This window comes from Hypanus sabinus (genome assembly GCF_030144855.1).
Source record: "Hypanus sabinus isolate sHypSab1 chromosome 24 unlocalized genomic scaffold, sHypSab1.hap1 SUPER_24_unloc_8, whole genome shotgun sequence".
Lineage (NCBI taxonomy): Eukaryota > Metazoa > Chordata > Chondrichthyes > Myliobatiformes > Dasyatidae > Hypanus > Hypanus sabinus.
In genome coordinates, this window is record NW_026778951.1 from 411548 (window position 1) to 438323 (window position 26776).

General features: G+C 50.4%; 1 protein-coding gene across 8 annotated transcripts in view; it reads right to left on the reverse strand.

Annotated features, from left to right (window-relative positions):
- Positions 1–26776, reverse strand: part of LOC132385542 (cyclin-dependent kinase 16-like) — a 141152-nt gene that overhangs the window by 2334 nt on the left and 112042 nt on the right. For 6 of the 8 annotated variants that reach the window (XM_059957683.1, XM_059957682.1, XM_059957690.1 and 3 more), the window contains 7 exons: positions 26222–26345; positions 20196–20316; positions 19253–19350; positions 19014–19119; positions 18862–18904; positions 15017–15107; positions 1700–1777 (listed from right to left, as the gene is read on the reverse strand). In XM_059957683.1, coding sequence (XP_059813666.1) covers positions 1700–1777; positions 15017–15107; positions 18862–18904; positions 19014–19119; positions 19253–19350; positions 20196–20316; positions 26222–26345 — 661 coding nt within the window. Of the gene's footprint in view, positions 1–842; positions 955–1699; positions 1778–15016; positions 15108–18861; positions 18905–19013; positions 19120–19252; positions 19351–20195; positions 20317–26221; positions 26346–26776 lie in introns of all 8 variants that reach the window. The other 2 variants (XM_059957686.1, XM_059957685.1) reach the window with 2 other exon arrangements.

Sequence of the window (26776 nt, forward strand, 5' to 3'; positions counted from 1 at the left end):
CTCAAAGCTCAATCTAATGCTTCCCTCCCACATAATCCACCCTATTTCAATCTCATTTTCCTAACAAAGACTCTCTTCAATGTCCCTAATGTATCTGCCTCTACCAAACCCCCACCATTCCCTGTGTAAAAACCTAAGTCCCACATACCCCCTCCAATCACCTTAAGCACGAGAATGTCTCCAATTGCTGGAAGCCCAGATGCCAGAATCACCTTCCAGCTGTCCTCCTTCCCTTCCTCCCACCTTTTTATTCTGGAATCTTCCCCCTTCCTTTCCAGTCCCAAAGTAGGGTCTCAGCCCAAAACGTCTGTCAAGTTTGTCCAGCATTTGGTGTGTATTGCCGTAAAGTTAAGCCCTCACAGATTGGCCATTTCTGTCCTGGGTAAAAGCCTCTGGCCATGATCACCGTGTCACCTCTCATCCTCCAAGGAGAAAAGCCCCAGCTCACTCAAAAGGGGACATAATTTTAAGGTGATTGGAGGAAAGTCTAGCCAGACACCAGAGATTGTTGCTTTTTACTTAGCGATGGGTGTGTGGAATGCCCTGTCAGCAGCGGTGGTGCAGGCACATACATTAGGGTCATAGATAGGTACATGGATGATAGAAAAATGGAGGGAAGCATTAAGAGGTCAGCACAACATTGTGGACCGAATTACGTTCACCGGCCTTACACAGCGGACATCCCCACTTTCCTGTCCCCACACCCCGTTCTTTCCCCAACCCCCTCACGAGAACCGGTCAGCTCTGGCCGGGGAGTGCTGTGGCGAGACCTCTCCCTGCTCTAGCTGTGCGGGAGAGAGAGAGAGAGAGCCAGAGTGAAGGAGGATGAAGCAGGTAGTTACCGGAGCAGGTGCCAGGCTCAGCTGGTAGGGGGACAGTCCTAGCACAGAACATGCTCATGGAGGGCTGGAATCTGAGTGGCTGCTTGGAAGTAATCAGAGCCAGCAGATGGGACTACAGGAAAGAGAGGGAGGGAGGAAGGGTGGAGGAGAGGGCATGGGGAAAGGCATTGGAAAGTGGAGCAGAGGGAAGAGATTAATGGAAAAAGGGGAGGTGAAGGGGAGGAAAGGGGTGGGAGAGAAGGTGGGTGAGAAGATGGGGACGGGCAGATGAGAAAAGGGGGAGAAGAGGGGGAAGGGTAGGAGGAGGGAGAGTGGGAGTGATGAAAATGGAGATGGTGGAAGAGGGGAAGATTGGTGAGTAGAGGTGGGGGAGATAGAGAGGAGAAAGAGAACAGCAGTTTATAGTGAGCAGCAAACCAGTCAATAGAACACTACCCCACCCTTCTCTCCCTCCCTGAGTCCCCTCAGCTGCCTCCATCACTCCTGCTGCCCAGGGCTCAGCTGGACGGTTTGGGGGGCATCCACCCTGCCTTCTCTCCTCACCACCCCTCCTACAGCACGGCATTCTCCCCTCACTGTCCCTCCCGCAGTGTGACATTCTCCCCTCACTGTCCCTCCCACAGCGCTGCTCTCTGTCTCACATTCCCCTCCTGCATCGCAGCATTCTTCCCCCATTACCTCGCCCACCACCCGCAAAGTGCAGTGCTCCCTTCTCACAGTGCGGAGTTCCCTCCATTCCCCCTCCTGCAGTGTGACGCTCAGTGAAGCAGTCTGCAAGACGCCCACTGCTCCCCTTCTCCCTGAAATTCTGCCCACCCCACCTTACTCATGCACCCTCGTAATTTCAGCTTGCCCACCAGATTCAGGGAGCAGTGTTGATCTGTATCCAGAGTCGCTCTGTAACTCGACCTCCTTTAGTGCAAAAATTGACGTAGCTGCAGTGGGGTTGGGGGAGGGGAGTAAAAAAGAAAGAGGACAAGGTCAGGCAGCCCAGCAGACACTTCCACGCTCCTCCCAAACCCAGAATGGGGCGGTATTCAATCCTGTGTGTTGATCTTTGGCGCACAGCTGCTTTTGTGGGATCTTTGGCCCACAGATTACCCAGGTGATCCAAGGCCAAGTGAGACTGCATTCGTTGTAGTCCCATCGTGGCGATAGGCAAATTGCTGCGGGTCCAGCTCCTTGCTTAGGGAAGAGCTGAATCTGGCCATGACCAGCCTCTCAACGCACTTCATCACAGTAAATGTGAGTGCTACTGGGCGATAGTCATCGAGGCAGCTCACCCTGTTCTTCTTGGGCAATCATATGATTGGTGCCTTTTGAAGCAGGTGGGAGCCTTCGACTGCAGCAGTGGGAGATTAAAGATGCATTTGAACATTCCCACCAGTTGGTTAAAACAAGTTTTCAGTGCCCTACCAGGTACCTTGCGAGAGTTGGTTCACCCTCTTAAAACATGTTCTGGCGTCGGCTTTCAAGACAAGAGATCACAGGATCACTATGCTGCAAGGATCCACACACGTGCAATTCAGTGAGCATAAAAGGCAGCATTGAACTCATCTGGGAGTGAAGCATCACACTTATGATGCTAGGTTTTGCTTTGCAGGAAGTAATGGCCTGGAAACCCTGCCCGAGCTGATGTGCATCTGATTCCGTCTGGAACTTCAATTAGAATTTTTGTTTTCACTCTTAAAATTAAAAGACTTCCATAGGTCATACTTGGATTTCTTGTATAGTTTTGGACCACACAGATCTAGCCTTCTGCAGACTACAGATCTCCTGGTTAATCCACGACTTCGGTTTGAGTATGTCTGTATGCTGTCAAAGGCACATGTTCATCTACACAAGTCTTGAGGAAGTTGGTGACAGCTATGGTGAATTCATTCAGATTTGAAGATGATTCCCTGAATATTGTCCAGTCCACCGACTTAATGCATCAAGTATATTTTCAAAAGGCGATGCTTCAGAAAGGCAGCATCTATCATCTAAACATTGCCCTCTTCTCGTAACTATCATCAGGGAGGAGGTACAGATTCCTCAAGGGAAGGAATAGCTCCTTCCCCTCCACCATCAAATTTCTAAGTTTTCCATGAACATATGAACACTACCTAATTAGTTTGCTCTCTTTTCACATTTTAATATATTCTTATAGTATTACACTGCATTGCTACCACTGTATAACAAATTTCATGACATGTCAGTGATAATAAACCTGATTCTGATGTCTTATACGATCTTCCTGCTCTGTAGCCCCATTTTCTGATGGGGAACTCTTTCAGGGGGCATCCATGATGTAACTGGTTCCAAAGAAACAATTCTCCTCTTCTCTTATGTTTTACTAATGACACTTACACTGAAAATGTGCACTAAATGCATCTCTATCCTGCGAGTGAAGGGTTTAACGTAAGAGGAGCGTTTGACGTCTCTGGGCCTGTGCTATCTTTTATGGACAAGATGGTGGTGGTGGGGGGGGGGGGGGGGGAATCTCACTGAAATCTTCTGGATACTGAAAAACCTGGACAGAGTGGATATGTATAGTGGGGGAGTACTCCAAGTGGGGTCTGACCAGGGTCCTATATAGCTGCAACATTACCTCTCAGCTCTTAAACTCAATCCCACAGTTGATGAAGACCAATGCACCGTATGCCTTCTTAACCACAGAGACAACCTGTGCAGCAGCTTTGAGTGTCCTATGGACTCGGACCCCAAGATCCCACTGATCCTCCACACTGCCAAGAGACTTACCATTCTGCCATCATATTTGACCTATCAAAATGAACCACTTCACACTTATCAGTGGCCTCACCTCCTTGCAGCAGGAAGAGTAGTACTCGCCTATATCCACTGAAGAGCGGGGCTTTGACACAAGCAGTGGAAGGCGAGGTGAGGTGAGTCTGAGACCCATATTTTTATTTATTTTTAAAGAGATGCAGCATGGTGACGAGCCCTTCTGGCTCAATGAGCCCACGTCACCCAATTTACACCATGTGACCATTTAATCTACTAACCCATACGTGTTTACAGTGTGGGAGTAAACCAGAATAGCTGGAGGAAATTCACGCTGACACGGTAAGAATCTCCTTATGGGCAGCGGAAGGAATTGAACCTGTGTCGCTGGCGCTTTTATAGTTACATGGAGGCAGAGCTGAATGATGAAGGCGCTAAACGGTGACTCTTTTGCTTGCATCTTTGGAAGCAGCTCCACTTCCATCTTTAATATCTCTACTTTTCCCATTCAAGGTATTTTTGAAGACCCTGATCTGGAGTTACACTCTGACTACGGTTCTTTGGAGGCCTGGGACCCGCTCTCAGGGTTTCATAACTGACCGTTGTTCGGCACGCCAAGGGCTCGATCCAGCTCAGCTTTGGAGGATTGGGACCTGCTCTCGGGATTTCATAACTGACTGTTGTTCGGCACGCCAAGGGCTCGATCCAGCTCAGCTTTGGAGGATTGGGACCTGCTCTCGGGGTTTCATAACTGACCGTTGTTCAGCACGCCAAGGGCTCGATCCAGCTCAGCTTTGGAGGATTGGGACCCGCTCTCGGAGTTTCATAAGTGACTGTTGTTCGGCACGCCAAGGGCTCGATCCAGCTCAGCTTTGGAGGATTGGGACCCGCTCTCGGGGTGTCATAACTGACCGTTGTTCGGCATGCCAAGGGCTCGATCCAGCTCAGCTTTGGAGTATTGGGACCCACTCTCGGGGTTTCATAACTGACCGTTGTTCGGCACGCCAAGGGCTCGATCCAGCTCATCTTTGAAGAATTGGGACCCGCTCTCGGGGTGTCATAACTGACCGTTGTTCGGCACGCCAAGGGCTCGATCCAGCTCAGCTTTGGAGTATTGGGACCCACTCTCGGGGTTTCATAACTGACCGTTGTTCGGCACGCCAAGGGCTCGATCCAGCTCATCTTTGAAGGATTGGGACCTGCTCTCGGGGTGTCATAACTGACCATCGTTGGGCACGCCAAGGGCTCGATCCAGCTCAGCTTTGGAGGCCTGGGACCCGCTCTCAGGGTTTCATAACTGACCGTTGTTCGGCACGCCAAGGGCTCGATCCAGCTCAGCTTTGGAGGATTGGGACCTGCTCTCGGGGTTTCATAACTGACCGTTGTTCGGCACGCCAAGGGCTCGATCCAGCTCAGCTTTGGAGGATTGGGACCCGCTCTCAGGGTTTCAAAACTGACCGTTGTTCGGCACGCCAAGGGCTCGATCCAGCTCAGCTTTGGAGGATTGGGACCTGCTCTCGGGGTTTCATAACTGACCGTTGTTCGGCACGCCAAGGGCTCGAACCAGCTCAGCTTTGGAGGATTGGGACCCGCTCTCGGGGTTTCATAAGTGACCGTTGTTCGGCATGCCAAGGGCTCGATCCAGCTCAGCTTTGGAGGATTGGGACCTGCTCTCGGGGTTTCATAACTGACCGTTGTTCGGCACGCAAAGGGCTCGAACCAGCTCAGCTTTGGAGGATTGGGACCCTCTCTCGGGGTTTCATAACTGACCGTTGTTCGGCACGCCAAGGGCTCGAACCAGCTCAGCTTTGGAGGATTGGGACCCTCTCTCGGGGTTTCATAACTGACCGTTGTTCGGTACGCCAAGGGCTCGATCCAGCTTAGCTTTGAAGGATTGGGAACCGCTCTTGGGATTTGATAACTGACCGTTGTTCAGCACGCCAAGGGCTCGATCCAGCTCAGCTTTGGAGGATTGGGACCCACTCTCGGGGTTTCATAAGTAACTGTTGTTCGGCACGCCAGGGGCTTGATCCAGCTCAGCTTTGGAGGATTGGGACCCGCTCTCAGGGTTTCATAACTGACCGTTGTTCGGCACGCCAAGGGCTCGATCCAGTTCAGCTTTGGAGGATTGGTACCTGCTCTCGGGGTGTCATAACTGACCGTTGTACGGCACGCCAAGGGCTCGATCCAGCTCATCTTTGAAGAATTGGGACCCGCTCTCGGGGTGTCATAACTGACCGTTGTTCGGCACGCCAAGAGCTCGATCCAGCTCAGCTTTGGAGTATTGGGACCCATTCTCGGGGTTTCATAACTGACCGTTGTTCGGCACGCCAAGGGCTCGATCCAGCTCATCTTTGGAGGCCTGGGACCCGCTCTCAGGGTTTCATAACTGACCGTTGTTCGGCACGCCAAGGGCTCGATCCAGCTCAGCTTTGGAGGATTGGGACCTGCTCTCGGGGTTTCATAACTGACCGTTGTTCGGCACGCCAAGAGCTCGATCCAGCTCAGCTTTGGAGGATTGGGACCCGCTCTCGGGGTTTCATAACTGACCGTTGTTCGGCACGCCAAGGGCTCGATCCAGCTCAGCTTTGGAGGATTGGGACCTGCTCTAGGGGTTTCATAACTGACCGTTGTTCGGCACGCCAAGAGCTCGATCCAGCTCAGCTTTGGAGGATTGGGACCCGCTCTCGGGGTTTCATAACTGACCGTTGTTCGGCACGCCAAGGGCTCGATCCAGCTCATCTTTGGAGGCCTGGGACCCGCTCTCAGGGTTTCATAACTGACCGTTGTTCGGCACGCCAAGGGCTCGATCCAGCTCAGCTTTGGAGGATTGGGACCTGCTCTCGGGGTTTCATAACTGACCGTTGTTCGGCACGCCAAGAGCTCGATCCAGCTCAGCTTTGGAGGATTGGGACCCGCTCTCGGGGTTTCATAACTGACCGTTGTTCGGCACGCCAAGGGCTCGATCCAGCTCAGCTTTGGAGGATTGGGACCCGCTCTCGGGGTTTCATAACTGACCGTTGTTCGGCACGCCAAGGGCTCGATCCAGTTCAGCTTTGGAGGATTGGTACCTGCTCTCGGGGTGTCATAACTGACCGTTGTTCAGCACGCCAAGGGCTCGATCCAGCTCATCTTTGAAGAATTGGGACCCGCTCTCGGGGTGTCATAACTGACCGTTGTTCGGCACGCCAAGGGCTCGATCCAGCTCAGCTTTGGAGGCCTGGGACCCGCTCTCGGGGTTTCATAACTGACCGTTGTTCGGCACGCCAAGGGCTCGATCCAGCTCAGCTTTGGAGGCCTGGGACCCTCTCTCGGGGTTTCATAACTGACCGTTGTTCGGCACGCCAAGGGCTCGATCCAGCTCAGCTTTGGAGGCCTGGGACCCGCTCTCGGGGTTTCATAACTGACCGTTGTTCGGCACGCCAAGGGCTCGATCCAGCTCAGCTTTGGAGGATTGGGACCTGCTCTCGGGATTTCATAAGTGACTGTTGTTTGGCACGCCAAGGGCTCGATCCAGCTCAGCTTTGGAGGCCTGGGACCCTCTCTCGGGGTTTCATAACTGACTGTTGTTCGGTACGCCAAGGGCTCGATCCAGCTCAGCTTTGGAGGATTGGGACCCGCTCTCGGAGTTTCATAAGTGACTGTTGTTCGGCACGCCAAGGGCTCGATCCAGCTCAGCTTTGGAGGATTGGGACCCGCTCTCGGGGTTGCATAACTGACCGTTGTTCAGCATGCCAAGGGCTCGATCCAGCTCATCTTTGAAGAATTGGGACCCGCTCTCGGGGTGTCATAACTGACCGTTGTTCGGCACGCCAAGGGCTCGATCCAGCTCAGCTTTGGAGTATTGGGACCCACTCTCGGGGTTTCATAACTGACCGTTGTTCGGCACGCCAAGGGCTCGATCCAGCTCATCTTTGAAGGATTGGGACCTGCTCTCGGGGTGTCATAACTGACCATCGTTGGGCACGCCAAGGGCTCGATCCAGCTCAGCTTTGGAGGCCTGGGACCCGCTCTCGGGGTTTCATAACTGACCGTTGTTCGGCACGCCAAGGGCTCGATCCAGCTCAGCTTTGGAGGCCTGGGACCCGCTCTCAGGGTTTCATAACTGACTGTTGTTCGGCACGCCAAGGGCTCGATCCAGCTCAGCTTTGGAGGATTGGGACCTGCTCTCGGGGTTTCATAACTGACCGTTGTTCGGCACGCCAAGGGCTCGATCCAGCTCAGCTTTGGAGGATTGGGACCCGCTCTCAGGGTTTCATAACTGACCGTTGTTCGGCACGCCAAGGGCTCGATCCAGCTCAGCTTTGGAGGATTGGGACCTGCTCTCGGGGTTTCATAACTGACCGTTGTTCGGCACGCCAAGGGCTCGAACCAGCTCAGCTTTGGAGGATTGGGACCCGCTCTCGGGGTTTCATAAGTGACCGTTGTTCGGCATGCCAAGGGCTCGATCCAGCTCAGCTTTGGAGGATTGGGACCTGCTCTCGGGGTTTCATAACTGACCGTTGTTCGGCACGCAAAGGGCTCGAACCAGCTCAGCTTTGGAGGATTGGGACCCTCTCTCGGGGTTTCATAACTGACCGTTGTTCGGCACGCCAAGGGCTCGAACCAGCTCAGCTTTGGAGGATTGGGACCCTCTCTCGGGGTTTCATAACTGACCGTTGTTCGGCACACCAAGGGCTCGATCCAGCTTAGCTTTGAAGGATTGGGAACCGCTCTCGGGATTTGATAACTGACCGTTGTTCAGCACGCCAAGGGCTCGATCCAGCTCAGCTTTGGAGGATTGGGACCCACTCTCGGGGTTTCATAAGTGACTGTTGTTCGGCACGCCAGGGGCTTGATCCAGCTCAGCTTTGGAGGATTGGGACCCGCTCTCAGGGTTTCATAACTGACCGTTGTTCGGCACGCCAAGGGCTCGATCCAGCTCAGCTTTGGAGGATTGGGACCTGCTCTCGGGGTTTCATAACTGACCGTTGTTCAGCACGCCAAGGGCTCGATCCAGCTCAGCTTTGGAGTATTGGGACCCATTCTCGGGGTTTCATAACTGACCGTTGTTCGGCACGCCAAGGGCTCGATCCAGCTCATCTTTGGAGGCCTGGGACCCGCTCTCAGGGTTTCATAACTGACCGTTGTTCGGCACGCCAAGGGCTCGATCCAGCTCAGCTTTGGAGGATTGGGACCTGCTCTCGGGGTTTCATAACTGACCGTTGTTCGGCACGCCAAGAGCTCGATCCAGCTCAGCTTTGGAGGATTGGGACCCGCTCTCGGGGTTTCATAACTGACCGTTGTTCGGCACGCCAAGGGCTCGATCCAGCTCATCTTTGGAGGCCTGGGACCCGCTCTCAGGGTTTCATAACTGACCGTTGTTCGGCACGCCAAGGGCTCGATCCAGCTCAGCTTTGGAGGATTGGGACCTGCTCTCGGGGTTTCATAACTGACCGTTGTTCGGCACGCCAAGAGCTCGATCCAGCTCAGCTTTGGAGGATTGGGACCCGCTCTCGGGGTTTCATAACTGACCGTTGTTCGGCACGCCAAGGGCTCGATCCAGCTCAGCTTTGGAGGATTGGGACCTGCTCTCGGGGTTTCATAACTGACCGTTGTTCAGCACGCCAAGGGCTCGATCCAGCTCAGCTTTGGAGTATTGGGACCCATTCTCGGGGTTTCATAACTGACCGTTGTTCGGCACGCCAAGGGCTCGATCCAGCTCATCTTTGGAGGCCTGGGACCCGCTCTCAGGGTTTCATAACTGACCGTTGTTCGGCACGCCAAGGGCTCGATCCAGCTCAGCTTTGGAGGATTGGGACCTGCTCTCGGGGTTTCATAACTGACCGTTGTTCGGCACGCCAAGAGCTCGATCCAGCTCAGCTTTGGAGGATTGGGACCCGCTCTCGGGGTTTCATAACTGACCGTTGTTCGGCACGCCAAGGGCTCGATCCAGCTCAGCTTTGGAGGATTGGGACCCGCTCTCGGGGTTTCATAACTGACCGTTGTTCGGCACGCCAAGGGCTCGATCCAGTTCAGCTTTGGAGGATTGGTACCTGCTCTCGGGGTGTCATAACTGACCGTTGTTCAGCACGCCAAGGGCTCGATCCAGCTCATCTTTGAAGAATTGGGACCCGCTCTCGGGGTGTCATAACTGACCGTTGTTCGGCACGCCAAGGGCTCGATCCAGCTCAGCTTTGGAGGCCTGGGACCCTCTCTCGGGGTTTCATAACTGACCGTTGTTCGGCACGCCAAGGGCTCGATCCAGCTCAGCTTTGGAGGCCTGGGACCCTCTCTCGGGGTTTCATAACTGACCGTTGTTCGGCACGCCAAGGGCTCGATCCAGCTCAGCTTTGGAGGCCTGGGACCCGCTCTCGGGGTTTCATAACTGACCGTTGTTCGGCACGCCAAGGGCTCGATCCAGCTCAGCTTTGGAGTATTGGGACCCATTCTCGGGGTTTCATAACTGACCGTTGTTCGGCACGCCAAGGGCTCGATCCAGCTCATCTTTGGAGGCCTGGGACCTGCTCTCAGGGTTTCATAACTGACCGTTGTTCGGCACGCCAAGGGCTCGATCCAGCTCAGCTTTGGAGGATTGGGACCTGCTCTCGGGGTTTCATAACTGACCGTTGTTCGGCACGCCAAGAGCTCGATCCAGCTCAGCTTTGGAGGATTGGGACCTGCTCTCGGGGTTTCATAACTGACCGTTGTTCGGCACGCCAAGGGCTCGATCCAGCTCAGCTTTGGAGGATTGGGACCCGCTCTCGGGGTTTCATAACTGACCGCTGTTCGGCACGCCAAGGGCTCGATCCAGCTCAGCTTTGGAGTATTGGGACCTGCTCTCGGGGTTTCATAACTGACCGTTGTTCGGCACGCCAAGGGCTCGATCCAGCTCAGCTTTGGAGTATTGGGACCCATTCTCGGGGTTTCATAACTGACCGTTGTTCGGCACGCCAAGGGCTCGATCCAGCTCATCTTTGGAGGCCTGGGACCCGCTCTCAGGGTTTCATAACTGACCGTTGTTCGGCACGCCAAGGGCTCGATCCAGCTCAGCTTTGGAGGATTGGGACCTGCTCTCGGGGTTTCATAACTGACCGTTGTTCGGCACGCCAAGAGCTCGATCCAGCTCAGCTTTGGAGGATTGGGACCCGCTCTCGGGGTTTCATAACTGACCGTTGTTCGGCACGCCAAGGGCTCGATCCAGCTCAGCTTTGGAGGATTGGGACCCGCTCTCGGGGTTTCATAACTGACCGTTGTTCGGCACGCCAAGGGCTCGATCCAGTTCAGCTTTGGAGGATTGGTACCTGTTCTCGGGGTGTCATAACTGACCGTTGTTCAGCACGCCAAGGGCTCGATCCAGCTCATCTTTGAAGAATTGGGACCCGCTCTCGGGGTGTCATAACTGACCGTTGTTCGGCACGCCAAGGGCTCGATCCAGCTCAGCTTTGGAGGCCTGGGACCCTCTCTCGGGGTTTCATAACTGACCGTTGTTCGGCACGCCAAGGGCTCGATCCAGCTCAGCTTTGGAGGCCTGGGACCCTCTCTCGGGGTTTCATAACTGACCGTTGTTCGGCACGCCAAGGGCTCGATCCAGCTCAGCTTTGGAGGCCTGGGACCCGCTCTCGGGGTTTCATAACTGACCGTTGTTCGGCACGCCAAGGGCTCGATCCAGCTCAGCTTTGGAGTATTGGGACCCATTCTCGGGGTTTCATAACTGACCGTTGTTCGGCACGCCAAGGGCTCGATCCAGCTCATCTTTGGAGGCCTGGGACCTGCTCTCAGGGTTTCATAACTGACCGTTGTTCGGCACGCCAAGGGCTCGATCCAGCTCAGCTTTGGAGGATTGGGACCTGCTCTCGGGGTTTCATAACTGACCGTTGTTCGGCACGCCAAGAGCTCGATCCAGCTCAGCTTTGGAGGATTGGGACCTGCTCTCGGGGTTTCATAACTGACCGTTGTTCGGCACGCCAAGGGCTCGATCCAGCTCAGCTTTGGAGGATTGGGACCCGCTCTCGGGGTTTCATAACTGACCGTTGTTCGGCACGCCAAGGGCTCGATCCAGCTCAGCTTTGGAGTATTGGGACCTGCTCTCGGGGTTTCATAACTGACCGTTGTTCGGCACGCCAAGGGCTCGATCCAGCTCATCTTTGAAGGACTGGGACCTGCTCTCGGGGTGTCATAACTGACCGTTGTTCGGCACGCCAAGGGCTCGATCCAGCTCAGCTTTGGAGGATTGGGACCCGCTCTCGGGGTTTCATAAGTGACCGTTGTTCAGCACGCCAAGGGCTCGATCCAGCTCAGCTTTGGAGGATTGGGACCCGCTCTCGGGGTTTCATAACTGACCGTTGTTCAGCACGCCAAGGGCTCGATCCAGCTCAGCTTTGGAGGATTGGGACCTGCTCTCGGGGTTTCATAACTGACCGTTGTTCGGCACGCCAAGGGCTCGATCCAGCTCAGCTTTGGAGGATTGGGACCTGCTCTCGGGGTTTCATAACTGACCGTTGTTCAGCACGCCAAGGGCTCGATCCAGCTCAACTTTGGAGTATTGGGACCCATTCTCGGGGTTTCATAACTGACCGTTGTTCGGCACGCCAAGGGCTCGATCCAGCTCATCTTTGGAGGCCTGGGACCCGCTCTCAGGGTTTCATAACTGACCGTTGTTCGGCACGCCAAGGGCTCGATCCAGCTCAGCTTTGGAGGATTGGGACCTGCTCTCGGGGTTTCATAACTGACCGTTGTTCGGCACGCCAAGAGCTCGATCCAGCTCAGCTTTGGAGGATTGGGACCCGCTCTCGGGGTTTCATAACTGACCGTTGTTCGGCACGCCAAGGGCTCGATCCAGCTCAGCTTTGGAGGATTGGGACCCGCTCTCGGGGTTTCATAACTGACCGTTGTTCAGCACGCCAAGGGCTCGATCCAGCTCATCTTTGAAGAATTGGGACCCGCTCTCGGGGTGTCATAACTGACCGTTGTTCGGCACGCCAAGGGCTCGATCCAGCTCAGCTTTGGAGGCCTGGGACCCGCTCTCGGGGTTTCATAACTGACCGTTGTTCGGCACGCCAAGGGCTCGATCCAGCTCAGCTTTGGAGGCCTGGGACCCGCTCTCGGGGTTTCATAACTGACCGTTGTTCAGCACGCCAAGGGCTCGATCCAGCTCAGCTTTGGAGGATTGGGACCTGCTCTCGGGGTTTCATAACTGACCGTTGTTCAGCACGCCAAGGGCTCGATCCAGCTCAGCTTTGGAGTATTGGGACCCATTCTCGGGGTTTCATAACTGACCGTTGTTCGGCACGCCAAGGGCTCGATCCAGCTCAGCTTTGGAGGCCTGGGACCTGCTCTCAGGGTTTCATAACTGACCGTTGTTCGGCACGCCAAGGGCTCGATCCAGCTCAGCTTTGGAGGATTGGGACCTGCTCTCGGGGTTTCATAACTGACCGTTGTTCGGCACGCCAAGAGCTCGATCCAGCTCAGCTTTGGAGGATTGGGACCCGCTCTCGGGGTTTCATAACTGACCGTTGTTCGGCACGCCAAGGGCTCGATCCAGCTCAGCTTTGGAGGATTGGGACCCGCTCTCGGGGTTTCATAACTGACCGTTGTTCGGCACGCCAAGGGCTCGATCCAGCTCAGCTTTGGAGTATTGGGACCTGCTCTCGGGGTTTCATAACTGACCGTTGTTCGGCACGCCAAGGGCTCGATCCAGCTCATCTTTGAAGGACTGGGACCTGCTCTCGGGGTGTCATAACTGACCGTTGTTCGGCACGCCAAGGGCTCGATCCAGCTCAGCTTTGGAGGATTGGGACCCGCTCTCGGGGTTTCATAACTGACCGTTGTTCAGCACGCCAAGGGCTCGATCCAGCTCAGCTTTGGAGGATTGGGACCCGCTCTCGGGGTTTCATAAGTGACTGTTGTTCGGCACGCCAGGGGCTCGATCCAGCTCAGCTTTGGAGGATTGGGACCCGCTCTCGGGGTTTCATAACTGACCGTTGTTCAGCACGCCAAGGGCTCGATCCAGCTCAGCTTTGGAGGATTGGGACCCGCTCTCGAGGTTTCATAACTGACCGTTGTTCGGCACGCCATCAGCTCAGCTTTGGAGGATTGGGAGTTCGGGGCTCTGGAGACAGGGGGATCGAAGGTCGGTGTCACAGCAGGTTGTTGGTGTCTTTGGGGTTGTTGGAATATCTACGTCTGTGTGCCCAGATCCGACATAATGGACTTTTAACAACGTAAACCAGCAAGTTATTCGTTATGTCTCCCCACTTTCTCCCTAATTGGGGGAGAGAGAGAGCAGGGTGAAACGTGAAGACCTTGGAGTAACTGCAAGTCGTGTCTTTGCGTTGCTCACGTTTGAGTGCTTGGTGGGGGGATGGGGGATTGTCGCCTAGTGCTACTTAAGTGCGGAAGGGAAGGGCGCTGGGGGGGGGTTGTCTAACATTTAACTGTCCATTCTTTGGAGCACTCGTTTGTTCTTGTGGATAGTTGCGAAGTAAAAGCATTTCAGGATGTATATTGTAAACATTTCTGACATTAAATGTACCTTTGAAACTTTTGAAACACTAACAGCCACACTATAGTCGGCCCTCCTTATCCACGAGGGATTAGTTCCAGGACCCCTTGCGGATACCAAAATTTGCGGATGCTCAAGTGTCTTATTCAACCTGTCTCAATGCTATGGACCTTGGGACCCAGCGGAACCTGAGATCTTATTTAACCTGTCTCATTGCGGTGGACATTAGGACCCAGTGGCAGAGATCTGAATCCGCAGTTTCTGTTCAAGAAAATAATCACAATCACGATTGAAAATAAAGTGGAAATAATAAAGCAATCGAAAAGAGGTGAAACGCCATCAGTCATTGGAAAATTGTTAGGCAACAATGGGAATAATTTTAAAGGATAAGTGAGAAAGGCCCTGCCCCGATGAAAGCTACAATTATTACTAAGCAATGCAGTGGTTTAATTACTGGGTTTTGGGGTTTTGGGTTTTTGACCCTCCACTCGGGAGTGGACTGTCACTCGATTGAACTCGGGAACTTCTGTTCCCAAGCCCGGCGCTGAAACATACGTTCTTAAGTGTTTTATATGCATAGAACTTCCGATTTTTTAAAATCCTGATCCACAATAACCCACGCACATCCTCCCATATACTTTAAATCATCCCTAGATTACTTATAATACCTAATACAACGTAAATGCTAGTAAAATAGTTATACTGCATTGTTTAGGGAATAATGACAAGGGAAAAAAGTCTGTACATGCTCAAACAAGTGCTGGAAGAGCACTTCTGGGTTTTCGCGATTTGCGGTTGATTGAATTTGAGCATGCGGAACTCGTGGATAAGGAGGGACAGCTGTACTGTGACGCGCAAATTTCCCTGGAAACACCAAGACATTACAAGAAAGTTTGGAAGAAAGAGACAGGGTAAGGAAAACAGCACAATTCAGGGACAGAGGATCAGTAATACAGGAAGCACTCACTATCAGGTAACTTGTGGACCCGCTCGCCCAGGCTGTGGAAATGTGGATGTTTCATGGCCTGCTGCGCTGAAATCCTCTTCTTCCCTTCAAACTGGGAGAGAAAATCATGGCTCAGTTATCAAGGGCTTTCGATGAGCTCACACTAGCTGTGCTCCCTGCAGTGTTTCCTAAACGATATAGGATATAAGCAGTTCCTTTTGAGAGTGTGAGTGTGTGGGTGTGAGTGAGCGTGTGTGTGTGTCTACAATGGCATGCAAAAGTTTGGGCACCTTTGGTCAAGATCTCTGTTACTGTGAATAGCTAAGCGAGTAAAAGATGACCTGATTTCCAAAAGGCATAAAGTTCAAGATGACACACTTCCTTAATATTATAAGCAAGATTACTTTTTTTTTTATTTCCATCTTTTACAGTTTCAAAAAAGCAAAAAAAGAACAGGGCCCGAAGCAAAAGTTTGGGCACCCTGCATGGTCAGTACTTAGTAACATCCCCTTTGGCAAGTATCACAGCTTGTAAGTGCTTTCTGTAGCCAGTGAAGAGTCTTTCAGTTCTTGTTTGGGGGATTTTCGCTCATTCTTCCTTGCAAAAGGCTTCTGGTTCTGTGAGATTCTTGGGCCGTCTTGCATGCGCTGCTCTTTTGAGGTCTATCCACAGATTTTCAATGATGTTTAGGTTGGGGGACTGTGAGGGCCGTGGCAAAACCTTCGGCTTGCGCCTCTTGAGGTAGCCCATTGTGGATTTTGAGGAGTGTTTAGGATCATTATCTTGTTGTAGAAGCCATCCTCTTTTCATCTTCAGCTTTTTTACAGACGGTGATGTTTACTTCCAGAATTTGCTGGTGTTTAATTGAATTAGTTCTTCCCTCTACCAATCCCCGTGCCACTGGCTGCAACAGAGCATGATCGATCCATCCTCGTGCTTAACAGTTGGAGAGGTGTTTTTTTCATGAAATTCTGCACTCTTTTTTCTCCAAACTTACCTCATTGCAGCCAAGAAGTTCTATTCTACCTTCATCAGTCCACAGGACTTGTTGCCAAAATGCATCAGGCTTGTTCCTTTGCAAACTTCTGATGTTGAATTTTGTGGTGTAGACTCAGGAAAGGTTTTCTTCTGATGACTCTTCTATGAAGGTCACATTTGTGCAGGTGTCGCTGCACAGTAGAACAGTGCACCACCACTCCAGAGTCTGCTAAATCTTCCTGAAGGTCTTTTGCAGTCAAACGGGGGTTTTGATTTGCCTTTCCAGCAATCCTAGGAGCAGTTCTCTTGGAAAGTTTTCTTGGTCTTCCAGACCTCAACTTGACCTCCACCGTTCCTGTTAACTGCAATTTCTTAATTACATTACGAACTGAGGAAATGGCTACCTGAAAACGCTTTGCTATCTTCTTACAGCCTTCTCCTGCTTTGTGAGCTTCATTTATTTTAATTTTCAGAGTGCTAGGCAGCTGCTTAGAGGAGCCCATGGCTGCTGATTGTTGGGACAAGGTTTGGGGAGTCAGGGTATTTAAAAAGCTTTAAAATTTGCATCACCTGCCCTTTCCTAACAATGACTGTGAACAAGCCATAGCCCTAACAAGCTAATTAAGGTCTGAGACCTTGTTAAAAGTTACCTGAGAGCTCAAATCTCTTGGGGTGCCCAAACTTTTGCATGCCACAGTATATATAAAATAAAAAAAGACACACACACACCCCCCTCCCACCCTGTGTGTGTATGTGTAAGGGAGGAGAGTAGCTGGTTTCATTCTGTTGTTGGAGACTGGAGACCCGTCGGCCTGTCTGGAGTGTGTGTGGGAGGTACGAATGGGGTTTGTTTTGCTGTTGTTGTTTTGTTGTTTACTGTGTTCTGTGTTGTTCTGACGAGCATTGTGAACATGTTTTGTTGCAGCCGGAACGTGGCCACTACATCCTGCGGTTGTTATCATTTCACTATATGTTTGGATGTATGTAGTAACTTTAAATCTAGAGTATAGCGATAATTTAAACAACAGGCTTCCCCGGTGTTCTGATTCACCCATCTGTCAGACGAGGGTACCCCAGGGTGTCCCTGACAATCGTCCTTAAACAGGTGAGTGGGTCTGGAATCACTCATCATCTAGTAGGCTGTGTTTTTGGTAAAATCCCACTCACCACCCTGTTTAAGATTGAAGTAAATTTATTATCAAAGTACATATATGTCATACATTCTTTTTCTTGCAGGCGTTCACAGTAGAACAAGAAACACCGTAGAATGAATGAAAAACTACACACAAAGACTGACAAATAACCAATGTGTAAAAGCAGACAAACTATGTGAATACAACAAGAAACAAGTAATTATTATATACAAATAAAATAATTAATGCTAAGAACTTAAGGTTTTAGAATCCTCAAAAGTGAGTGTAAGGTTGTGGCGTCAGTTCAGAGTTGAGGTGAGTGAAGCTGTCCATGCTGATGGAGTTGGATGGTTGCAGAGTAGTAACTGTTCCTGAACCTGGTGGTGTGGGACAATTTAACCACCCAGATCACTTGAGCTGGATTCTGAGTGCAATGGTCTGCTCAGCACTTGTCACCAGATCCTCAATCCAAGTATGGCAAGATCTGAATTCCCTCAACACGTTTCCAGGGCAACTGCCCCAGGTCCATCCGGAGAAGAGATAGCGTAGGAGGCTAAAGACACTTGGCCTGCCCCCTTTGACCCTCAGCAAATTTTACTGGACGCATCACGGGACCACAAGAGATGACTCAGAGAGCTGCTGGCCACAGCCTGTCTAATAGATGAGAACATGCCCGTCCCTGGTACCTTCAACATGGAGAGGGGCGCTTGAAGTCTGCCGCATGGTCAGACTCAATGAGCAGCGACCTGTCCCATGGTGATTACTCACTAGCTGAAGGGGCAACATCACAGCGGACTCGTCCCCACACCCAGGGACCACCACATTCCCTGAACCATGAAAGTGGCATCACAGGTGTGCTGTTACATGAGAGCTTCAGGTTCCTAGGTACGAACATCACCAATAGCCAGCCATGTTGATCTCATGGCCAAAAAGTCTCGCCAAGACCTTTACTTCCTCAGGGGCTAAAGGAATTCGGCATAGCCCCACTGAGCCTCATCAATTTTTATCAATGCGCCACAGTATGCATCCCATCCAGAAGTGTCCCAGCTCAGTACAGCAACTGCTCTGCCCATGACTGCCAGAATCTGCAGAGAGCTGCGGAGACAGCTTAGCATATCATGGACACCAGTCTCCCCTCCATAAATTTTGTCTACACCTCTTGCTGCCAGAATAACCAAAGGCCCCACCCACCCCTGACATCATCTCTTCTTCCTCACCTCTCATTGGGCAGAAGATACAAAAGCTGGAAGCACATACCACCAGACTCAAGGACAGCACCTACCCTACTGTTATCAGACTATTAAATGGTTCCTTGGTACGATAAGGATGGTGAGGGGGGAAGATACCTCTCTAACAAAAGAGGTGTAAGGCACTCCTTCCCTCAGCTAGTCTGCAGATCACAAGTCTTGGTTAGGTATTTAGGCATCCACTGACACCAGGCAGACAATCTCTGAATTATTGATAATGGCTGGGTTCACCTGTCTTGTAAAGTCACTGCCCAGAAGAAGGTGATGGCAAAACACTTCTGTAGAAAAATTTGCCAAGAACAAGACCATGATGGCCTACTTCATACAACACAGCATATAATGATGATGAGTACGACCTCACAATCTTCCTCCTCATGGCAACACTTTATTCTGCATTCTGTTATCGTTGTACCATGATGGATCAATGTTGTAAAATGACTGCATGCAAAACCAGGTTTTTTTCCCACAGGACAATAATTCACCGTTTAAAGTCCCCCCCCCCCCTTACCTGCAGTAGTTTTGATAAGAGATCGAGCCCCTCTGGGTCCAGTCTGCAAGAGAGAAAGGTGCTTATTCAGGGTAGTGCAGTCAAGGCCAAACCCTTGCAATTGAGCTGAGGGTGGGGAGGTGGGGGGTGGCCCCTCGGGCATTGGCACGTACCTGGGCGCGTGATTGACGAGAGGCTCCGGCCGGTACTTGGGGTAGTTGTACGATCTGAAGTCCTCGTTCGCCAGGATGCCAGGCCACGTCGCTTCAGTCGGTGTTCCTGAGAGGACAGAGATGGGGTCAGCTGGTGGTCACTGGGATGTGACAGGGATGGAAGGGGCAGCGGTAAAAGGGGGGGGGTGGGGGTAAGGTTGAGGTGAAGGCTACTCGAGGGACAGCAGCTGGATTCTCACCTAATACCCTAAATATAAAATGCAATTCTTCCTCCACAGTGGACCCAGGAAACAGGGGGCGCCCCGTGGCCATCTCGTAAAATATACAGCCCACGCCCCTGAAACAGTGGAACAAGCAGAGTCAGTCTCACAAACACAACACGTGATGTTCAAAGGGAAGCAAATGTGCAAAATTGCACAATTACCTCATCCAATCTTCAACCCATTCCCCTTCCTGCTGACTTGTGGGTCCCACTGCTCTGTCACGAAATACACAACCAATGTAGAGAAACACCGCCCACCCAACCTTCAACCTGATTCATATTTATTTATCCCTGACATACAGTACTATGCAAAAGTCTCTAGCTAGGGTGCCTAAGGCTTTTCCACAGTACTGTATTTGTCAACATGTAGCGGACGAGTCTGTACACCTTGGAGAAAGGACGTTGGGAATGGTGAGGGTAGAGCACAGAGGGAGTGACGTGGGACGGGTGGCAGAGAAGAGGTGCCTGGGGCAGAGGCGGAGGTGGGTGGTACACCCACACCCAGTACTGAGACACCAGGCAAGGTCATCTGATTCCAGACAACTGGTTTATTGATCATTACAGAACGTCTCTCTGGTGTTACCCACTCCCTCCCCTATCCCTTCCCCGTTTCCCAAGAATGATGCCCCTCTCTTTGTCCCCGATGTTATATAGTGACAGGCTTGACGTCACCGGTACCATACCTCGGTGTTGTACAGTGACAGACCCGTCCCCACTGGTACTTACCCTAGTATTGTACAGTGTCAGAACCAGTATTATACTGTATAGGTGAACATCACCAGCCGTGTAATGGGAAAAATTTGTAACCATGAACAATACCATGTATTGAAAGACCTGCTCTGATGTATTAAGGCTTGGTGAGCATCTCTGCCAATGGTCATTTGGCTGCACAACTGCCAATGTATTAATTCTCTACTCACCACATATCTATCTGTGTTGAGTACTCGGTGGATCCCAGCAAGACATCTGGGGGCCGGTACCAGAGAGTCACCACCTCATTTGAATAGGTTTTAGTCGGAACTGACTTCGCCCGGGCCAACCCTAAGTATCACAAGAACAAATATAATTAATATAAATAAAAATAATGGCAGGATTCTTCACAGGTGGAGGAACAGAGGGATCTTGGGTTCCACGTCCATAGATCCCTGAAAGTTGTCATGCAAATTGACAGGGTTATTAAGAGGAATTGTGTTCATGAGCCTGTAAATGTTGCAGCTCTATTAAAGCCTGGCGAGAGCACACTTGGAATATTGTGTTCAGTTCCGGCTGCCTCTTTATAGGAAGAATGTGGAAGCTTTAGAGAGATTTACCAGGATGCTGACTGGACTAGAGAGCATAAGGAAAGGTTGAGCGAGCTATGACTTTCCTTGTTGAAGCAAAGGCGGATGAGAAGTTGCTTAGTAGAGGTGTACAAGAGGCAGATAGCAGGTGGATAGCCAGGGACTTTTTCCCAGGTCAGCAATGGCCAGTACCAGAAGAGGTGAGCGGCGGAAAGTTTGGGGGAGATGTCAGAGGTAGGTTTTTTTTTGACACAGAGAGGTAGGTGCTTGGAAAGTGCTGCCAGGGGTATTGCAGGTGTTGAAATGGCTCTTAGATAGGTATATGAACATGCAGAGAATGGGAAGGATATAGACATAAGACCAGAAGACACAGGAGCAGAATTAGGTCTATAACTTCAAGTTCCAAGGTAGTGAAGGAAAGGACGTGGAGAGGATGTTTCCTACAGTGGGAGAGTTTAGGACCAAAGTGCACAGCTTCAGAATAGAGGGACGTCCCTTTGGAATGGAGATGAGGAGGACATTCTTGAACCAGAGGGTGGTGAATCTATGGAATTCATTGCTACAGATAGCTATGGAAGCCAGGTCATTGGGATTGATTGGTAAGGGAGTGCAGGGTTATGGGGAGGAGGTGGAAAAACAAATCAGCCATGATTGACTGGTGAAGCAGATTTGATGGACCCAGATACCTAACTCTGCTCCTTTTTCTAATGGCTCTCATTCAATTTAAGGTTAATAGTTCTGCTCCTAGTGGTCTCCCAGGTTCTGGTGCAATTAGAGATTGGTTGTTATGACATTGTGGGCATCACTGAGTCATGGCTGAAAGGGCATAGTTGGGAGTTTAACATCAAAGGATAGACTTTGTATCAAAAGGACAGGCAGGAAGGAATAGACGGTGGTGTGGCTCTGTTGGTAAGAGATGGAATTACATCTTTAGAAAGAGGTGACATAGTGTCAGAGAATGTTGAATCTTTATGGGTGGAGTTAAGAAATTGCAAGGGTAAAAAAATTATTATAGGAATTATACATAGGGTTCCACATAGTAGCCAAGATGAAGCGTTGAGGTTTCAAAGGGAGCTGGAAAAGGCATGTAATAAGGATAATGTCACAATTGTGATGGGGGACTTCAATATGCAAGGGGATTGGGAAAACAAGATTGGTGTCAGATTGCAAGAGAGGGAATTTGTTGAATGCCTATGAGATGGCTTTTTAGAACAGCTTGTGCTTGAGCCTACTTAGGGAAAAGCTATCTTAGGTTGGGTGTTGTGTCATAACCGAGATCTTAGGAACCCTTAGGAGGCAGTGATCATAATATGATTGAATTCATGCTGCAATTTGAGAGGGAACAGCATAACTCCCGTCGGATGACGGCAGGGCAGAGATGGCTGAAGTTTCTGGGGATAGATATGTCCCACAAAGGAAGAAGTTCTCATATAGCAGGGGTAGGCAACTGTGGCTGATAAAGGAAGCGAAGGAATGTGTAACAGTCAAGGAAAGGCAAAAGTGAGTGGGAAGATGGATGATTGGGAAACTTTTAAAATCCAACAAAAGACAACTAAGAAAGCTATAAGAAGGGAAAAGAATGGGGGACAAAGAAATGGCAGATGAACTTAATGGGTACTTTGCATCAGTCTCCACTGAGGAAGACACTAGCAGTGTGTTAGTAGTCTGTGAGTGTCAGAGAGTAGAGTGAGTGCCATTGCTATTATAAAGGAAAAAGTGCTCAGCAAACTCAAAGGTCTTAAGGTGGATAAGTCACCTGGGCCAGATGGACTCAATCCCAGAGTCCTGAGAGAGGTTGCTGAAGAGATAACAGATGCATTGATAATGATCTTTCAAGGATCACTTGATTCTGGCATGGGCCCAGAGGGCTGGAAGATTGCAAATGTCACTCCACTCTTTAAGAAGGGAGGAAGGCAAAATAAATGAAATTACAGGCTAGTCAGCCTGACCTCAGTGGCTGGGGAAGTATTGACATCTACTCTTAAGGATGAGGTTTCGAAGTACTTGGAGACTAATGACAAAATAAGTCAAAATCAGCTTTGTTTCTGGAACGGGAAGTTTTGCTTGACAAATCTGTTAAGAGTTCTTTTAGGAAATACCAAACAGGGTGGACAGAGAGAGGCAGTAGATGTCACTTACTTGGATTTTCAGAAGGCAGTATTGGGACCGCTACTTTTCACATTGTTTGTCAATGATTTAGATAATGGAATTGTTAGCTTTGTGGCAAAGTTTGCAGATGATACAAAGTTAAGTGGAGGAGTAGATTCAAACATCAGAGGTGCAGAGGGACTTAGGATTCCTCATGCAAGTCTCCCAGAAGATTAATTTACAGGTTAAGTCTGCAGTAAAGAAGGTAAATGCAATGTTGATATTTATTTCAAGGGAAATGGAATATAAAAGCAAGGAGATAATGCTGGGCCTTTATAAAACACTGATCAAGCTGCACGGAGTATTCACAACAGTTTTGGGCCCCATACCTTAGAAAGGATGTGTTATCATTGGAGAGAGTTCATGAGGGTGATTCTGGGAATGAAGGGGTTAACATCCGAGGAGCATTTGGCAGCTTTGGGCCTGTACTCACTGGAATTTAGAGAATGTGTGTGTGTGGGGGGGAGGTAGATCTCATTGAAACCTACTGAAAGTTGAAAGGATTGGATAGGGTGGATGTGGAGAAGATGTTTCCTATCCAGAACTAGAGGGCACAGCCTCAAAATTGAGTGGTGACCCTTTAGAACAGAGTTATGGAGGAATATTTTTTAGCCTGAGTGTAGTAAATCCGTGTGGAGGTCAAGAACATGTGTCCAAGTCCAAGTGATGGAGAGCCGGAGCAGACTCAATGGGCTGAATGGCCTAATTCTGTCATGTGGTATGTTTGTCAACTGTACATCAAAATATACAATGAAATATGTTTGTGTTGGTGGCAGTCTGCAAGTGTTGCCATGCTTCAAATGTCAATGAAACTTGTTAACAATTCATTAATCCTAATCCGTACATAGAACCATAGAACATTACAGCACAGAAACAGGCCTTTTGGCCCTTCTTGGCTGTGCCGAACCATTTCTCTGCCCAGTCCCACTGTCCTGCACCTGAGCCATATCCCTCCAAACCCCTCTCATCCACGTACCTGTCCAAGTTTTCCTTAAATGTTAAAAGTGAGCCCGCATTCACCACTTCATCTGGCAGCTCATTCCACACTCCCACCACTCTCTGCGTGAAGAAGCCCCTCCACTAATGTTCCCCTTAAACTTTTCCCCCCTTCACCCTTAACTCATGTCTTCTGGTTTGTTTCTCCCCTAACCTCAGTGGAAAAAGCCTGCTTGCATTCACTCTATCTATACCCATGTAACCCCCTGGGTCGCCTCAGGCTCGCTCAGCTCTTTCTCGTCTAGGGGGAGCAGCCTTCGGCCCCGCCAAACTGGGTAATCAGCTGGTGTGGATGCTGTGTGATGTCCCCGCCTCGCCCAAAAACAGACAGTACACCATATGCGATTAAATGAGTACAATTTATAAAGGTTACTATAACTAAGTGATTAATAACGAGACAGTATATATGAAGAGAAAAAAAAATAAAGAAAAGGCGCCAAACTTATCAAAGTCCAAACCACTTCGTGCACAACCGTTGGAGCTCAATTTCTGAAGTCTTCTGCCACCATTCGATCCCCTCCGAACTCCTCGACTCGCAGCTCAGGACCCTCCGAGTGGTCAACCAAGCACATCTAGCTTCATCCCCCCTCCTTGGAGAACCTCCCGGCCTCGGACCCCCGCTTGGGGTCCGATCCTCGCCCAACTTACAGCATTGCGTCCTCTCTCTCGACCCCCTCGGGCTGATCTGCCCAAAAGCCCGTCAACAAAAGCTTACAGACTCAGAAGAAAGAACATTAATCCCCATTTGGTTTACAAAGGAATACCATTCTCGTTATCAGTAAATTAGCATTCCTGCTAGTTAACAAAAGGAAACCCTTTCCCAACAGTAACAAAGAAAAAAAGAAACCCCCTTTATACCCATCATAATTTTATACACCTCTATCTAATCACCCCTCATTCTCCTATGCTCCAGGGAATAACCTATTCAACCTTTCTCTGTAACTCAGTTTCTCAAGTCCTGGCAACATCCTTGTAAACCGTCTCTGCACTCTTTCAACCTTATTAATATCCTTCCTGTAATTCAGTGACCAAAACTGCACACATCTTTGGAATGCTTGTGAAAACCAGAACATGTGGTCACAGGGAGAACATACAAACTCCTTACAGACATGGCAAGAAGCCAACCCAGATTGCTGCTGTTAGAAAGTGTTACACTACTGTACTGCCCACCAGTACCAGGATTGTCATTTAGTATTTTTAGTTTATTCAGACATACAGCACGGTAGCAGGCCCTCCCAGTCCACTGAGCCCACACTGATCAATCACACCCAAGTGATCAACTGACCTGAATGTCTTTGGGATGCTTGTGAAAACCAGAGCACCCTGAGGAGACTCATGCGGTCATGGGGAGAACGTACAAACTCTTTACAGACAGTGGCAGGGAATCAAACCCCTGCACTGAGCTAACCAATGCCTGTTCTTGATGTCCCATCCCAGTGTTTCTGGTCACTGTGCTATCGAAATGTCACTGGCTGCAGTCTGCCACCACTGCAGGACTGTATGTGTCCAGGACAAAGTGGTAGGCAGGGAAAATCATTGTGATCGCCCCCCACCCTGCAAAATGCCTTTTCGAAAAGCTCTCTTCTAGAATGCACTATACAGCTATTAAAAACTCCACACCATCTTACAAATTTCTCCCCCCAGGCAGTTAATCTGATCAACCATTCTAGTTAGTTCCTCTATCGAGTACTGCAGTCACTACATTATAAATACTTTTTGTATTTAGGGTGTAAGGGGTGTCCAGGAGGGGAAGCACGTCTGGTGAAGAGGCCTGTTGTGGAAGCTCACTCACCTTCGGTCCCCACCAGACACTCAGCTCTCACCTGTGGCTTGCATATGACAATGGCCACAGCCACCGCGGTACACTGCTGAACCAGCGACCTCACACTCCAGTGAGATAGGAGAGACATGCAAAGTCAGCTCTGGCTAACTGGGCGGATGAGATCTACAGTGAGATCCAACAGCCAGAAAGGAGGGACTACAATGCCCTGTGGTGAGCTACTGCAAGACCCCATCTCGTGACACTTGTTCGTACCACTGCACTCGGACTTCTGAGGTGAAAAGAGTGGAACTGCCCAGGGTTACGGCTTTCGCACTTTAAAAAATCTCCTGCACAGGTTTCTTGTCATCGTCAGAGCCGACGGTCAACTACCACCATTTATTTATTTATGCACACTTCCTGTACTTCTTTCTTTACTTTTTATTTAATTTTTAAATTCCTTATAATAATTTAACACTGTTGTTTTTCATTGCATGTTGCTCCCTGATCTGTACACCACACCAAGTTCTGAATGCATATGGCAAATAAAGATGACCCTTGATCCTTTAACCCCTCTGAGGATGTGCTGAACAGACAAGTGAGCAGGCCCATACTGCAACTCTGACACAGGGCTGGAGTTGCCTGTCAGCCAGATCCCCTGTCATGGAGCAGAGGTGAGGGGGTATATAGTGAAGATCTGCCCCGTGCAACATGCACTAGGTGTTGGCAGTACCTGAACGGTGAAGACCCACCCATCACCTACCGAAGTCAGCTAGCTTGAGCTCGCCTTTCTCGTTGATGAGCAGGTTCTGGGGCTTCAAGTCTCGGTGTAGCACCTTTCTGTGGTGGCAGTATGCCAGGCCACGCAGCAGCTGGAACAGGAAGAGCTGCAAAAAACACTCACAATATCAGTAAGCCCAGCAATACAACCCTGCTGCAGTAAAATCCGCTTTTGAGTTATTTAGTTGTCCACTGTAGAATATCATTGCTAGGTCTGTCTCAGCACATGTTAGAACCGGAGTGAAGCTCCCACTGCACCATTGTTTAACACACTTCCAGGGTCAGATACATAGCTCCCTCCACACCGTACCATCACACATTCTCAGGGTCAGACTCAGAGTTAAGCTCCCTCCACACTACCTTATCATACAGTCCCAGGGTCAGACACAGAGTGAAGCTCCCTCCACACTGTCCCATCACACACTCCCAGGATCAGAACAAAGAGGGTCCCTCCATATTGTCCCATCACGCACTCCCACGGCAGAAACGATACAGAATCAGTGTGGCATTTGCTAATTTTTCCCTGATCTTTCTCAAT